Genomic DNA, 15131 nt, shown 5'->3' with positions numbered 1-15131 from the left:
CCGCAGTTGGGAGCGACCCGCGGGGCCGGGGGAGGGGCGCCAGGCCGCTCCGTCCTGCCGGGCGCCAGCTCCTCCCGGGCGGGCGGGCACCCACCGACAGCGGGCACACAAAGCCTACTCGGCTTGCTCGGCAATCGGCTCCTCACGCCTGTGTCGCCGCGCACCGCCAGGCGGCTCCAGGTTGGGCGTCGGGCAGTGGCAGGCACAGGGCGTCAAGAAGCCGCACTCATCAAACCGCCGCGGGAGGGAGCGCGGAGGAGGGAGGAGGAGGAGTGAGAAAGGGAGGAGGGAGGAGGAGGAGTGGGGACCGGGAGGGGGGTGGAGGAAGAGGCCTCGCGCAGCGGAGGGAGCAATTGAATTTCAAACACAAACAACTGCACGAGCGCGCACCCATCGCGCCGGAGCGTTGCCCCCGATCCGCGCCCGCCCCGTCCGTGCGGCGCGCGGGCGGAGACGCCGTGGCCGCGCCGGAGCCCGGGCCGGGGGCCACCATCGAGGCGGGGGCCGCGCGAGGGCCGGAGCGGAGCGGCGCCGCCACCGCCGCACGCGCAAACTTGGGCTCGCGCTTTCCGGCCCGGCGCGGAGCCCGGGGCGCCCGGAGCCCCGCCATGTCGCGATCCAACCGGCAGAAGGAGTACAAATGCGGGGACCTGGTGTTCGCCAAGATGAAGGGCTACCCACACTGGCCGGCCCGGGTGAGCAGGGCGGCCCGCCGCCCCCTATCCACCTCCAGACTTGGGTTGCATAACACCCGGGAGGGCAAGAGCGCTCCGCGCGGAGGGGGTGGGGGTGGGGGGCGTCTGAGTCCCCGAATCTTGCCCGAGCAACTCAAGCCCACCCGCCGGTTATATAATGGTGGAGGCGGGGTGGTGGGGGTGGTGGTGGCGGCAGCGGCGAACACCTGGCCACACGGCGTCCGCGCGTGGTGGCGTGTGCGCGGCGTGGGGATCTGAGGGCGCCGGTCACTTCCCGGCCCCCGGCTCCGCGTGCTCAGTTCCGCCCCCAGCCCCCATACTCCCAGCGGTTTCGGGCGCGCTGCCTGGGTTTGGGCCAGCAGTGTAACTCCTCCCACCCACCCCCCCAGGCGCCACGGCTACCCCCTTCAGGGACCCCCTTAGAGACCCCCAGTTTCTTCACTGATTGTTACCCCCAGTTCAAACTCTCCTCTTCCTACATTAGATGGTTAAGAAGGATCTCAGCCCTGAAAGGCTAGATGGAGGCGGAGTTCGCTTCTAGAAAACTTTGGTTTGGGGCATCCGTAAGAGGTCTGAAGTTGGGAGGGTCGAGGAAGCGTTGGGGGGCGGCAGAAGAGGGGATCCGTCTAGCTTGGACATTACCGGCTAGTACCCTTCACTCATCAGCCCCACAAAAATATTTCTCCGTATGCTGCCGACTCAGATTGGGGGCTGAAGGTGGCAGAGCCCTTGTTGGGATTGGGAAGTCCGGTCCAGACTGCCCTGCCTCGGTGGAGGTGGGGGGAACCCGAGTTGCTTCTCCTCCCCATTTCTGAGCCTCTCCCGCCAGAACGGCCCAGTCTGCCATGTGGTTGATTCAGCCCGCCAATGTGAGGCGCCCACCCTCCCCCCCACCCCAGCACCTGGCCAGGTGGGAGGGTGGGGCCCAAATGTCCAGCCTGGCGCATTCATCATGTTTCCCCTAAGAACTGAGGCAGATGAAGTAAGGAAGAAGGGAGGTTGCCAGAGGGTGCTGGAGGAGGCTGGGGGTGTCACAGGGCACAGTGTCTCTGGCACCTTATTTCAACGTTGGTGTAGAGAGAGGCCTTTGGTATCGGCCCTAGAGTATAGGACTCCTGTAGAGTGTAATCCAAGGGCAGAGAGGAGTAGCGGGAGGGAGTCTTCTGGGCAAGGGGGCCAAGTGCAGAACTGCCTTATGGCTGTGGGTTGCTCTTTTCCACATGAGTTTGTGTCTTCATCTGGGCCAGACCCTGCTCTGAGCTTGGGAAGTTGCCCCAGGCTCCCTTGGGTCCTGTTAAGAGTGTCCAGACCAACTTTGGGGCCACTCCGAGAAAGTCCAGGAGACCCTTCCTCACTCAGTACCCTCTCCTGAGGAATATACCTAATCCCATATGCCTTGAGCTCCTTGTTCCCTGAAACTTCTAGATGTCTGGCCTCTGGAATGGGAGTGAAGTACAGAGTGCAGCAGGGCTCTCCCAAGCCTCCAGGGCCTCCTAGGGGACTTGGGTTTGGGGGGTGGGGGGCAGTGTGAGGAAGCAGCCACAGACAGCCTTGTGTGTGCATGTGTGTGTGTGGTGTGCGAACACTCATGTACTTTACCCTGCACCTTTGATCCATCTGGCTTCTTGGTCCAGATGCCAAGGTCCTGGTGGGCAGGGCAAGAACTGAACACAGGTCTCTACTGCTCCTACCTCCTGGGGGTGGGACAAAGTCCAGAGACTGGGGAGGGGGCTCAGCTGGAATGGGGGTTGTAGGGAACCCCTTCAGGCTGCAGGGAAGAGAGAAAGGGGGGCCCATGCAGACCCACATTGGCCCCTGTGAAGAAGACCTTCAGGTTTCTGGTAGCCTTTGGAGTGAGGGCAGTGCCTGGGACTGGGGATGCTGTCCATTTCCTCTGTTCACCCTAGGCCTCCAGGACAGAAGGGTGGGACAGGGAGGCAGTCTCTTGCTCTGTTGAGGCCTGGGCCCTTTAGATAAAGTTCGGGTTGGGGGAGGGAGATCAGACTGGATCCCAAAGAGATAGGACCCCACCCTTTGCCTGTGCTCTGGGTCTTGATTCTGAAAATTGGAGGGACTGGTACACCCAAGGTCGTTATCTTCCTAATACATTCTCCTTGAGCACCAAAAGAGCAGACAAATCTGAGTCTCCTCACCATCCTTGGGTACTGTCTTAGTCTTGTGAGTGGCAGAGCCTGAAGGGGGGCCTGGCTCCTCCTGAGATGGAGGAGGAGGAGGGGGACCTTGCTGACTGTTCCATCTAATAGGCAACCAGAGTCCTCAGCCATGGTGAAGGCCACTGTGTGGGCTTTCCTTCCTCAGCCCCTGCTTCTGGGGAGGATGGCTGACTCTGGGTGAGACTGGAACAGCCCAGTGTTGGAGAGTTCAGCCAGAGGGACCACGTGGTAGGCAAGACCTGCCTGGAAGGATGGTGTGACTCCATCTTAACCTTCTCCTTTCCTCTTCCTCCTGCCCGACTTCCTGGGGGATCTCCAAGCACTTAACAATTAACCTCCAAGACTCAGGGATTTTCCCCCTTAGGTTCCTTCCTCCTTTCTCCACTTCCTGTTTCACAGTCCCAGAAAACCTGAGCAGCCAGAGGGCCTCGCCCATCTGTCCTCCCTCTGTCCTTCCCCCACATCCAGGCACCACCTTCTCTTTTCTGCCCCTTGGGCTTGCCACACTTTCCTGGCCCCAACTGTCTCCTGCCCCACATTTTATGGTTCGCGGGTCAGGTTGGGCCTGGGCCTTGGGTGTGGTGGTCAGAACGCTGGCTTGCAGTCAGGGTGGGCTTAGCCTTCTCTGCTGCCTTTCTATGTGCTGAGCTGGCACCCCGGGCCTGGATTTGGGATGAGGCTGGGGGAGAGGTGTTCCGTCCTCTCTCCCCACTCCTCACCTGGGTACTTCAGGCCTTAGAAGGTGTCCTGGGCTCTGAGAGGATGGGACTTCTTGTGCTCAGGCCTGTGTGATGGAATGAGGCACATGCAGAGGGCAGAGGGCGCGGGGTTGGGGGTGGGGGTGGGGGTGGGGTGGGAGTGGATGAGCCCCGGGCCGGGTTGGGGGGGGAGTAACTTGCCAGGATTCCTGGAATGGCTGAGAAGTAGCAGAGCCCACTCCCCTCTTGGCCAGTGGAGGAGGTGCAGTGGGGTACCCAGCACTCATCTGGCCCCACCCTGACCCACTTAGCTTTGACTCACTTGTTCTGAGTCACAACCTGGATATAAAGGCACCGCCTGGGAGACACATGTCTGTATTGGGAGTACAGGCCTCCCCTGAGACCTCATATCCTCTACGTCGTCGACGAAGAACCTCCCTTCACTTCCAAATGCAGAAAGACATTTCCTTTGTGGCTTGAAGGATGAAGGGTCCACTAGAGAAGGAATGTCTCCCCTTTTTGGGGTGAGGGGTTGGGAATTCCATTAAGTAAAAGGAGCACACCTCTCCTGGCCCTTCCCCCACAGGTGCCTGCACTCGAGGTGAGGTGGGATTGGGGTGGCTTTATGCTTTGGGGGTAGATGCCCATCTGCCCAGGCCCCTGGCCTCCCTCTTTCCTCTCGACCTACCCTTTATCTGGCTAGAAGTCAGCAGGGCGGGTATATCTGGTGTGTCCCGTTCTGTCTATTTTTAATTCCCATCCATTCTTTGGTTTCTCCCCCGCCCCTGAGGCTGGGCAGCTGGTGGCCTCCTGGATCCCCTGTCACAGCGTTCAGCTACCTCTCTTTGAGTTTGCTTCCCACGGGAAAGAGACTGATGGGCAGAGCGCTGCTTTGCCTGGTCTGAGGTCCTTGAGAGGACCTCATGTCTCCTGTTTCTGACCCCTTCACTCACCACCACCCCTTTCCTGAGCCGCAGTTTCTCCCTTTTTATCACATGTTTCCTACGAGCCTGTTAACGTCTTGGCTCAAGTGTGGCACTGAAAATGCAGAGCCCAAAGTAGTTCCCAGCTGGGACCCTTAGATATTCCACCCCGCCCCCCCCCACCGCCCCGCCGCCCTCTTTCCTGGTGCACAAAGATCCACCAAGAAGAGGCCTAGGAAAGAGCTTTTGCTATTATTGTCCTATGCCTGTCTCCTGGGATCTCTAAGCCCTGGAGCCCCTCATTTTATTTTTTGCTTCCCCCTCTGAGAGGAGGGTGGGGCACTAGCAACAGGACCCAGGTATCCTGGCAGAGGACTGGCTCCTCCTTTGCCCACACCCCAGCTCTGCCTTCCTGAGAAGGGCCCCCAGCCCTCAGCCCTAGCTCTGGTTTCAGGCACAGCCAGGGACCCAGGTGCCAGACTCCAGGCTTGGGGGTGGGGTGTGTGTTAGTGTCCCCTCCTCCCCAATCTGGAGAGAGGGCCTGGGGGGAGGGGCAGTCACATTCCTGGTTGCTGAGTGGCCCCGGGGGCGGGGTTGGGTTGTCATGGCGATGGGGATTGAGCTGGGGTGGGGGACAGTGTGCCTTTCCACCCCCAGCTCTCACACCCCAGTGTCTCCCGGTTGTGGGGAGGGCCCAGTTTGTGCTGGGCCTTCCTGGGGGGGAGGGGCTGGACCTCTGTCCCCAGAGGCCACAGGGCAAGGGGGGAGGTGCTCAGGAGCTTGAAGACTCCATGTCTGGAGCAAGATGCCCCTCAGATTCTTGCTCAGGTTCCATCCCATCTCCTGGGTGTGTCTCAGCTTATTTCCATCCACCTAGCCTCCCTGTCTCCCCAGGCCCCCAGTCAGGCACTCTGTCCTAGTCTCTGTGTGTTTAATCACTGCCTTGGCCTGTCTGTCTCTTTCCTATCTGCACCCCGGGCCCCAGCCAACATGGCCACCTGGCCTCTGTCCGGTGGGAAGCCCGGCCGCTAGGGCTGCTGCAAGCGTTGCTGGGAGTTGTAGTCCTCTTCCCCCGTCCCCCACACCCCCTCCCCCCCCCCCGCCCCCAGCTCAGCTTGGCCTGGGCTTCCAGGGCCTGATCTGGGAGAGGCTATCTGGGCCACTGCCTCTCACCATTTCCCTGACCTCAGACCTCTGCACCTTCTCCACCACAGCATCCCTTGTGCCCCCAGGACATTTGAGGCAGAGGATCAAGTCAGGAGCTCTAGTTCTGAAATCTGGCCCTCACTAACTTGTCCTGTCATCTTGGGCAAATCACTTTTCTCTTCTGGGCCTCAGTTTCCCTGTCTGTAAAATGAGAGAGTCTGACTACATCACATGACTTTCACAGAGTTCCCCAGAAGTCTTTTGGAGCTGCTACTGATGGGGGATATTGAATAGGCAGCCCCTTGGCCTCACCTCTGCACTTCAGTCAGAGCAGGCTGCTTTTGTCTGTTTATGATAGAGTCATTCAGCATATCTTCACTGTGCACTCACTGGGTGCTAGACTGTGCTGGACTTATAAAGAGACCTCTCTGTTCTCGGGGCAGGTATAGTCCATGTAGACATTAATCAGATGGTAACATGAAGAACTGTAAAACTGGAATTGTGAAAAGCACTGTGAAGGAGAGGTGCTGAGAGTTTTATCTGGGAAGCCGACCAGGTTGGGAGAGATGGGGAAGCTTTCTGGAGGAAGTGAAGATGGGGCTGAGGTTGGAAGGCTGATCAGGAGTTAGTATAGGAGACTAGTTAGTATAGGAGACCACACTGACTGAAAGGTTAGTGTGGCTGGAGCAGAGAGCAGAAGGGCAGCGTACTGGGGAGAGGATGATGATAGCAGACACATATGCGGGACGTACTACCTTATGGTCATTTAATCCTTACGCTATGGCTTAAGTACTGTGACCATCTCCATTTTACAGTTGAGAAAATTGAGGTTCTCTCAGTTGCCCAAACCCATACAAATACTGTTGGCGGCATTGGAATTCAGACCTTGACATTACGGAGAATGGTGAACAGGAGGGCCCTAGAGTCCTGAAAAGCCACCGAAAGGTTTCTAGCAGGGGGAATGGAATACTCAGACCCGCACTTGGAAAGGCCCCCTCTGGCTGCAGTGTGGAGAATGGGTTGTAGTGGGGCAAGAATGGGGACTGAGAGAAGAGAGGGAGGCTGTGGTTTCAGTCCAGGCAAGAGGGGACAGTGGTTGGACCAGGGTGATGGCAAAGACATGGAGCTTTATGGGCAGGATCTGTTTATGGACGCTGTTTGGTTTGTGAAAGAGAGGCGGGGATTCTACTGGGCTTTTATGCCTGACTTCTTTTGAACAAAGTCACACTGCTAAAAATGGTTCAGAAACCCCTTTGGTGAACTCCTGGGTCCCTCTCAGTCTGATTTTTCACAGATGTGCCTTAGAGATCAGCCCCTTAACCCCTACCCTCCGGCCCCAAATTCATGACCTCAAGACTCCAGCTCACGCTCACTTTACTCATCTTACTCTCAGATTGACGAGATGCCTGAGGCTGCCGTGAAATCAACAGCCAACAAATACCAAGTCTTTTTTTTCGGGACCCACGAGACGTGAGTGAGGGGGCAGAGGTGGGGAGGGCCACGGGGGGACCACTTTGGGGAAAGAGCAGTGGTGACGGCACGCCTTCCCTATCGGGCTGCGCAGCTCAGATGCAGTGAGGGACTCGAGAGCACAGTCTCCCATCTCTCACCAGGGCATTCCTGGGCCCCAAAGACCTCTTCCCTTACGAGGAGTCCAAGGAGAAGTTTGGCAAGCCCAACAAACGGAAAGGGTTCAGCGAGGGGCTGTGGGAGATCGAGAACAACCCTACCGTCAAGGCTTCTGGCTACCAGGTGAGCTGCCATCCGCCCCAGAGACCTCCTGGAAAGCGGGTGTGGCCATAGGTGCTGGGAGCCCCTGGGCCCACATGTGATGCTTCAGGAACCGGGGGCTCAGACACCAACACCAGGGCTTTCAGAGTAGGAGCTCGTGGGGTGGGGGCTTGGGGGAGGCTTCCTGCAGAGGGGAAGGGGTTCCGGGTGTGTGATGTAGCTGTGGTCAGGGGCCACCTGTTAGACAGCGCTTGGGGGGGCAGGAACAGGATGGAGGCGGTAAGTGGGGACAGGCCTTTGGCAGGCCCAGTGTGAGTATAGGATGTGGCCTTAACTCTTTCCACAAAGGCTTCCAGGAGGAGGTGCTCGTGAGCCGGGCAGGATGAGGCGGGAGGGTGGGGGGCGGGGGTTGGCGGGGAAAGGGTCCCAGCTCCCTCTGGGAGAAGTTGACCCGAGGTTTTGCCTCCTGCTCCAGCCCTCCCCCCTCCTGCACAGAGCCCTGCCTGCCCGGCCAGTGGGTTTACCCCGGGGCTAATCCGACAGAGGTGGGTCTCAAATCACTTGTGAGACTGGGCACCTGGGTGGGGGCGGGGGAACGGTGGGAGAAGGAAGGAGTGAGTGGCCGAGGGAGGGGTCTGGGGAGGGGGCCCAGCGTGGCAGTCGCTGGTGCCACTCAGCCTTTGCTGTCTCCGCCGCAGTCGTCCCAGAAAAAGAGCTGTGTGGAAGAGCCCGAGCCCGAAGCCACCGAGGGTGATGGCGATAAGAAGGGGAATGCCGAAGGGAGCAGTGATGAGGAAGGGAAGCTGGTCATTGATGAGCCGACCAAGGAGAAGAATGAGAAGGGGGCGCTGAAGAGGAGAGCGGGAGACCTGCTGGAGGTAACTGCCCCCTACCTGGGGCCCCGGAGCAAGGCTCCTAGTCTGAGGAGGGAAGTTACGACTTTTTCAGGGAGTGCCCGTCTGAGAGACAGACTCAGCCCCTAGTCTTGGGGAGTCCCTTGCTGAGAAGATGGGACACAGGAGACATCTCAGCTAGCAGAGGGCTGGAGGACTGTGGGTCTGCCTAGGAAGGAGAGCCTCTGGGGAAAGGAGGGGGAGGCTGGTGTCCTCCCTCTCTAGCCTCAGCCCACCTCATCTCTGCTAACCCTGCCCAGGACTCCCCCAAACGTCCCAAGGAGACAGAAGACCCCGAAGGGGAGGAGAAGGAAGGGGCCACCTTGGAGGGTGAGAGGCCCGTTCCAGTGGAGGCGGAGAAGAACAGCACCCCCTCTGAGCCGGGCTCTGGCCGGGGGCCTCCTCAGGAGGAAGAAGAGGAGGAAGAAGAGGAAGAGGCTGCCAAGGAAGATGCTGAGGCCCCGGGCATCAGAGATCATGAGAGGTGAGTGAGCCCCCTGCCCCTTGGCAGCTGGGCTGGGAGGGCCCAGCCACCTGCTGAGAGGAGGAGGAGGAGGAGGAGGGCCTGTAGCAGTCAGCCTCCAGGGAGGCAGGGTGGGCTCTCCCAGGAGGCCGGCACTGGCTGGGGCCCGGCCAGGCCAAGGCCACACCATTAACCCTTCTCCCCTCCAACCCTCCCCCGCAGCCTGTAGCCACCAATGTTTCAAGAGGAGCCCCCGCCCCGTTCCTGCTGCTGTCTGGGTGCTACTGGGGAAACTGGCCATGGCCTGCAAACTGGGAACCCCTTCCCCACCCCAACCCACTCTCCTCTTCCACTCACTCTCCCCCTTCTGAGCTCAGACCCTGGTGATTGACCCAGATGGGGCAGGCCACCTGGCCCTCACCTCCATGTCCCCACACCCCTGTGACCTGAGTCAGGTCCATGTCTTCTGCTCTGTGGGATGAGATGAGGCCACTGTGTCCCTCCCTGCCTGGAGCTATTTCCCAGTGTATTTGTTAGGGCCTGGACTGGCTATTTCCATCTTCTGACACCCCTCTCGCCCTTCCCCGGGCATTCTAGACCTCTGGGTTGGTTGGGATCAGGGCTATGAGTGGAAGGGATGGAGAATAAGTAGCACGGTGGGCTTCTGGGGCCTGGGAGGGGCAATCTTCAAATTGGGTTGGGGGAGTGGGCAAGAGGATGGCATCCTGTCCCTTCCTCCCACACCTGTTCTCCCAGCTACCTGGATTCAGGGAAAGTGGGACAGCTTGTGGGAGAGGGGCTCCCTTCCATAAATCCTTGATGGTTGACAATGCCCATTCTCTTACGCCAACCCTAGGTGTTATGGGAGTTACAGTTTATCATCAAAAGATTTGGGGTCTTCCAAGTTCTTTGGGTCAAGGACCTGAGATCTGAAGGGTTGACTTCACCCAGCTCGGATGGGAGTGTTGAGGAGTATCCATCCACCTTTAGACCTCAGGCCAGAGATGGGATGCCCTGGGGAGACCCTTAGCTGCCCTTTTCCCTCTCCCCACAGTGCTCAAGGCCAGCCTACAGTCATATACGTCACCCAGACATAAAGGAAAAAACACATTTTTTAGGAAATGTTTTTAATAAAAGAAAATTGCAAAAAAAAAATTTTAAAGACCCCCCCCATCCCTTTGTGTGCTCCCCACTCTGCTCCTTTCTTCCCCACTGTTGCCCCCATTTCTGAGGTGCACTTGGAGGCTCCCCTTCTGTTTGGGGCTTGATGACTTTTCTTGTTGTAGTTGGGGCTTTGGTGTTCCTTCTGGTGTCATTTCTCATCCACATACCCTCACCTGGTCCCCTCAGTGTTGTCACCAGATCCAATTTGTAACCCACTGAGAGGCCAGAGGGAAATAAGCGCCCTCTCCCAACCTCTTTCTAGTGGTCTATTTGGCTCTTCCGTCTCTTGTCTCTTTCACCCTTGCCCCCCTCCCTTGGGCTCTGATGAAAAATTGCTGACTGTAGCTTTGGAAGTTTAGCTCTGAGAACCGTAGATGATTTCAGTTCTAGGAAAATAAAACCCATTGATTACTACATTGGATTTTGACTGATTCTTTTGGGGTGTATTGGTTAACTGATGGTGCAGGGGAATGGGAAAGGGAATGCAAATGATTTCCAAATCCACTTTTCAGATTGAGGTAAAGTGTGCCAGCCTTCTCCATTCTCAGTCTGTTAGAGATATCTAAAATTCTACATGAGGGCAAAGTCACAGAATACTGTGCCCAGTATTCTACTTCTGCCCAGCCACTGTTTAACACAGTTTCCCCCATAAGCACCTGGGAAAGTTTTTTTAAAAGTTCGCACAAGAAGTAGGGTGTGGGACTTCCCTGATGGTCCAATGGGAAAGACTCCCTGCTCCCAATGCAGGGGACCTGGGTTCGATCCCTGGTCAGGGAACTAGATCCCGCAGGCATGCCACAACTAGGAACTCCGCATGCCTCAACGAAGATCCCACGTGCTGCAACTGAGACACGGTGCAGCCAAAATAAATAAATAAATATTAAAAGAAGAAGTAGGTTGTGAGAGGTGACAGTATCAGTCACAGCTCACGATGGCCAGGGAAGTTAGGGTGTTGGGGCTGGTTGTAGAAACAACTTTGACCCTCAAGGGCAAAGCCAGGGATGCCCGCTACTGATAACGTGATGAGGGTCGGGGAGGTTGATAGCATGGAATCCTCCCAATACTCCTGAATTAAGTGGAATGGCTGGATTAGATCCTCTCTGAGGTTTCTTTCAGTCTGACATTTTGTGACTAGATCATCGACTGGCATCCGAAGAGCCCACGTTTCATCCCTTAGTTTAGAAAGCCTATGACACTTTCTTCATCTGCCTTGGCTCCCTCCAGCAGAGGGCGGGCGGGCAGAGTATTGACTGTAGCCTCACTAGAAAGGGAGGCCCTCTGCTTTGAAGAAGCCGCAATCACCTAGAAAATGGAGCCGTCGTCTCTAGTAACTACAATTCCCAGCGGCCTCCACGCAGAGCACGTGCAGGAATGTGCCAGGCGCGATAGCATATTCCGCTTTGCCTTCAACTCCCGACGTGCTTCACGGTGCTCTTAGGCTTCCTTGATTTCCTACAAGGCCAAATTTCCTGTTTCTCGCTTGCTTTGCAGCAGCGGACTACAACTCCCAGCATGCAGAGAGGCTAGATTATCGTTGTTGCGCATCCATTGTACCATTAGACTACTTTTCCCAGAAAGCCGGGGGACGCGGTGGGGCGGGGCTTAGGTCTCACGTGCAGAAGGGACTGGCGGAGGCTCCGGGGCTCAACGGGAAGCGGAGGTGAGAACTGCGTGGCCCGGAGGTTTTAGCAGCTCTGGGCTGGTCCGGTAGCGGGAGCGGGAAGAGCCTTCCTTTATCCTGGCATGGCTCAGTCGCCTCGTCCGGGGTCTCCCTGCTTCGGAAGCTCGGAGCGGGTGGTTGCTGAAGACTGCTGGGGGATGGACATCACCCGTACCTAAGATGGGGCCGGCGGGGCCTTTGGAGCCGGGGTCTGAGGGAGCAGACGCTCTACCTCACTACCTAGCACGGCGCCCCAGAGCGCGCCATGAAAGCTCCACTGCGGAAGGGCACCAGCCTCTCCAGGGTTTGGAGGGAAAAAAGGAAAACATCTAGGGGGCTGGCTTCTGGGATCTCCTCCCAGAGCTTCAGATCTTCAATAGCTGAGGTTAAGGGACGTCTTGCAGCAATCACGCAGGAGTCTCGGGTCTTAAGATTTTTTTTTTTTTTTTTTTTTTTTTTTGGCCGCTCTGCGCGGTCTGCGGAATCTTAGTTCCCCCACCAGGGTTGGAACCCGTGCCCCCTACAGTCCTTCAGTGGAAGCGCAGAGTCTTAACCACTGGGCCGCCAGAGAATTCTGCTTCTATCAAGTCATATGAACTAGGGCAAGTCACCAGCTCTCAGGACCTTGGTTTTCTCGTCTCCTGTCAACCTCCCGCGGAGAGCAGTGTGAAGATCAAATGCTGGGAATAGTGAAGTTCCCGCATTAGACCTGTCACATAGTAGTGCTCCCTAAGCATTTTTTGATTCTGAATGGGAACACCAAGGCCCTTAACATTCATCCAGCATTAATTAAAAATAATATTAGGTCTTTTCCATATTGAGAAGTATAGAGAAGAAAAATGACCTGATATCAGATAAACCAGTTGATGTATTATTTTAAAGGTACGTGGTTAGAAAATGCAAACGTTATGGAAAGGAACAAGATAGAAAGTAATAGCCCTCCCAGACTTCCTCATCTCCAAAACAAGTACTTTATTTGTTCCCTGTTGCCTTCTTGTAAATATTTATGTCTGTGATAGAATATATATTTTTTTAATTTACCCAAAAAAGGATAATACTATCCACATGATTCTGTACCTTGCTTTGTTAAAATGTTAAAAATAACTCAAATGACAGAAACAACCCTGTAAAGTTTTATGGCTGATGAAACTGAAGCTCATAAGTCAAGTTGCCTAGGGTCACAGAATAAGTTGATGGTGGAGCGGGGACTAGAACCCAGGTCGTCTGGTTCCCAGTCCAGAGCTTTTAATGTCATTAGAGTGCACTTTAATTGTGCTTTGAAGTTAGGCTTTATTCTTAGCTATGAAACAAGGTTAATGGTACCTCCTTCATCAGTTGTCCTTGGGCTTAAATGAGATGAGACAGCAAAGCACTTAGCATGGTAACTGGAAGGTAGCAAGTGCTCAGCAAACTGAAGCACTTATTATTTTTGCCCTCAGTTGTCTCACCGCCCCATTGGTTTAGTCCATTATCCAAAATTGGGAGGCTTAGAGTACATACTTAGTTTGGAAATGTAGGACCCTATAATCCTAGAGTCTGGCTCTGGGTCCTTTTCCTTTAGAAAAGAAACTATCTTACGGAGAAGTGGTTATTTCCTGATTGAGATTAGGAATTGGACATTTTGTCGGGACATTTTAATCCCAGTTTTTAACTCTGCCACCTGTTTGTTTTACCTTATAACTGCCTGCTTTTTGGCTTTACGCCAGTGTTTTGTCCATTACTTGTTTTCTTTCCATCTTGCTGTTGGTGCATTTATTAAATAACTTTTTATTGAGTACCTACTACATGCCAAGACCTACTGGGATCTGCTGGATTCAAGGGTGATCTAGATAACATGATCCCTGGCCTCAATGAATTTTTGGACTTTGAAGTCAGATATATGTGGCTTTGAATGCTGATTCTCCCACATGGTAGCCTTATGACCATTGACAAGTCACTTAACTTCTCTGAGTCTCTATCGTCATCTGTAAAGCAAAGATAGTATCTTGTGAGGATTCATTAAGATCAAGTCCATTGAGCCATGAAGTAAGTGCTTAAGAAAATGTTGCTTCCCTTGTTTCTTTGCCCCCTTCTTTCTGTCCTACTCCAGAGCTGACTAGGAAGATTTCTGGGTCTTTCACCGGCCAGGGGATTTCTCATAGCCTCCAGCCATGCGGCTCTCTGCTCTGCTGGCCTTGGCATCCAAGGTCACTCTGCCTCCCAATTACCGCTATGGGATGAGCCGCCCAGGCTCCTTGTCAGACAAGAAGAAGAACCCTCCAGGGACTAGGCGGCGCCGGGTGGCTGTGGAACCTATCTCTGATGAAGACTGGCATCTGTTCTGTGGGGACAGGGTGAGAATCTCAGATGGGGTAGGGTGGCGGGGTGCTCCTGGGCAAGGATCTCCCTCCCTGATGGTCATCTCTTCCCACAGGTAGAGATCCTAGAAGGCAAGGACGCTGGGAAGCAAGGCAAAGTGGTTCAAGTGATCCGGCAGCGAAACTGGGTGGTCGTGGAGGGGCTGAATACAGTAAGTGAAGAGTGAGGATGGCGATGCTCAGGAAGCCTGTGCCATCCGTCCCTGTCCATTAAGAGCAGCACAGGGAGGCGAGAGACTGGCTGAGGGGACGGTGAGACAACTGAACCTTCTACTTTTCAACTTGGGCTGAATGCTCTGAGTTGTGGTAGACAAGCCCCCTTCTCACCTCCTGGGTTCTGATAGCCCCCTCCTCTTTTGGACAGCATTACCGCTATGTTGGCAAGACCGTGGATTACCGGGGAACTATGATCCCCAGTGAAGCACCCTTGCTCCACAACCAGGTCAAACTTGTGGATCCTGTGGACAGGTAAGCACATGGGGCTCTGGTCAGAGGGTTTCTTGCCCTCTGAGTCCACACAGGTGTTGACCATATTTATCCAAAGGGAATGGTGGGTTGGATGTGCTGGAAATTGAGAGGGGCCATCTCATGGACATGACCCCCCCATAGGAAACCCCAGTGTAGGGGTGGCAGAGAAACAAGATGGTGACCTTAGTGTTTTTAGTCATTGACTTTCGGGTTGGAACATAGGAGGGAGAACTAACTCCCTGGCTGGCCTCACTTCTTCTATCCCCTAGGAAACCCACTGAGGTGGAGTGGAGATTCACTGAGGCAGGAGAGCGGGTACGAGTCTCCACAACATCAGGAAGAATTATCCCTAAACCTGAATTTCCCAGAGCTGATGGCATCGTCCCTGAAACATGGATTGGTGAGGCTGGGTGAGGCGGCAAGAAGGGGGGTGGGGTGGGAGGAGTGGGAGTGGGAGTAAGGGATGTTAAGAAGCCCTCCCACCCATCTTCTTTTCTCTGGCTCAATAGATGGCCCCAAAGACACATCAGTGGAAGATGCTCTAGAAAAAACCTATGTGCCCAGTCTAAAGACCCTGGAGGAGGAGGTGATGGAGGCGATGGGGATCCAGGAGACTCGGAGACATAAGAAAGTCTATTGGTATTGAGTCTGGGGAGAGCTGCTTCTCCCCTCCTTGTCTTAAACTTGAAGGTTGGGGCCACCTCTTCTTCAGACTCTAATAAAGAGCCTTGGGTCCTCTGTGCAGCTGCTGTCTTTTGG

General features: G+C 55.4%; 2 protein-coding genes across 3 annotated transcripts; both read left to right on the top strand.

The window, feature by feature from the left end:
• The first annotated feature begins 310 nt into the window (after nt 1-310).
• Nucleotides 311-10198, top strand: HDGF (heparin binding growth factor). 2 transcript variants are annotated; one of them, XM_060090763.1, is made up of 6 exons: nt 311-695; nt 7030-7106; nt 7250-7388; nt 8066-8245; nt 8521-8744; nt 8946-10198. In XM_060090763.1, exons 1-6 carry the CDS (start codon nt 609-611, stop codon nt 8950-8952), a joined length of 714 nt encoding a protein of 237 aa, XP_059946746.1. In that variant the 5' UTR covers nt 311-608; the 3' UTR covers nt 8953-10198. The 2 variants fall into 2 exon arrangements, with proteins under 2 accessions (XP_059946746.1, XP_059946747.1); XM_060090764.1 differs by lacking the exon at nt 311-695 and adding an exon at nt 4022-4168.
• A 1269-nt stretch (nt 10199-11467) lies between these two features.
• MRPL24 (mitochondrial ribosomal protein L24) lies at nt 11468-15114 on the top strand. Its single transcript, XM_060088283.1, has 6 exons — nt 11468-11547; nt 13637-13880; nt 13961-14056; nt 14269-14372; nt 14642-14772; nt 14882-15114. The coding sequence occupies exons 2-6, from the start codon at nt 13698-13700 to the stop codon at nt 15016-15018; spliced, it is 651 nt and encodes a 216-aa protein (XP_059944266.1). The 5' UTR covers nt 11468-11547; nt 13637-13697; the 3' UTR covers nt 15019-15114.
• The last annotated feature ends 17 nt before the right edge of the window (nt 15115-15131 follow it).

This window comes from Mesoplodon densirostris, chromosome 2 (genome assembly GCF_025265405.1).
Source record: "Mesoplodon densirostris isolate mMesDen1 chromosome 2, mMesDen1 primary haplotype, whole genome shotgun sequence".
Lineage (NCBI taxonomy): Eukaryota > Metazoa > Chordata > Mammalia > Artiodactyla > Ziphiidae > Mesoplodon > Mesoplodon densirostris.
The sequence above is the reverse complement of the archived record's forward strand: the minus strand, read 5'-3'. Positions and strand labels throughout refer to the sequence as shown.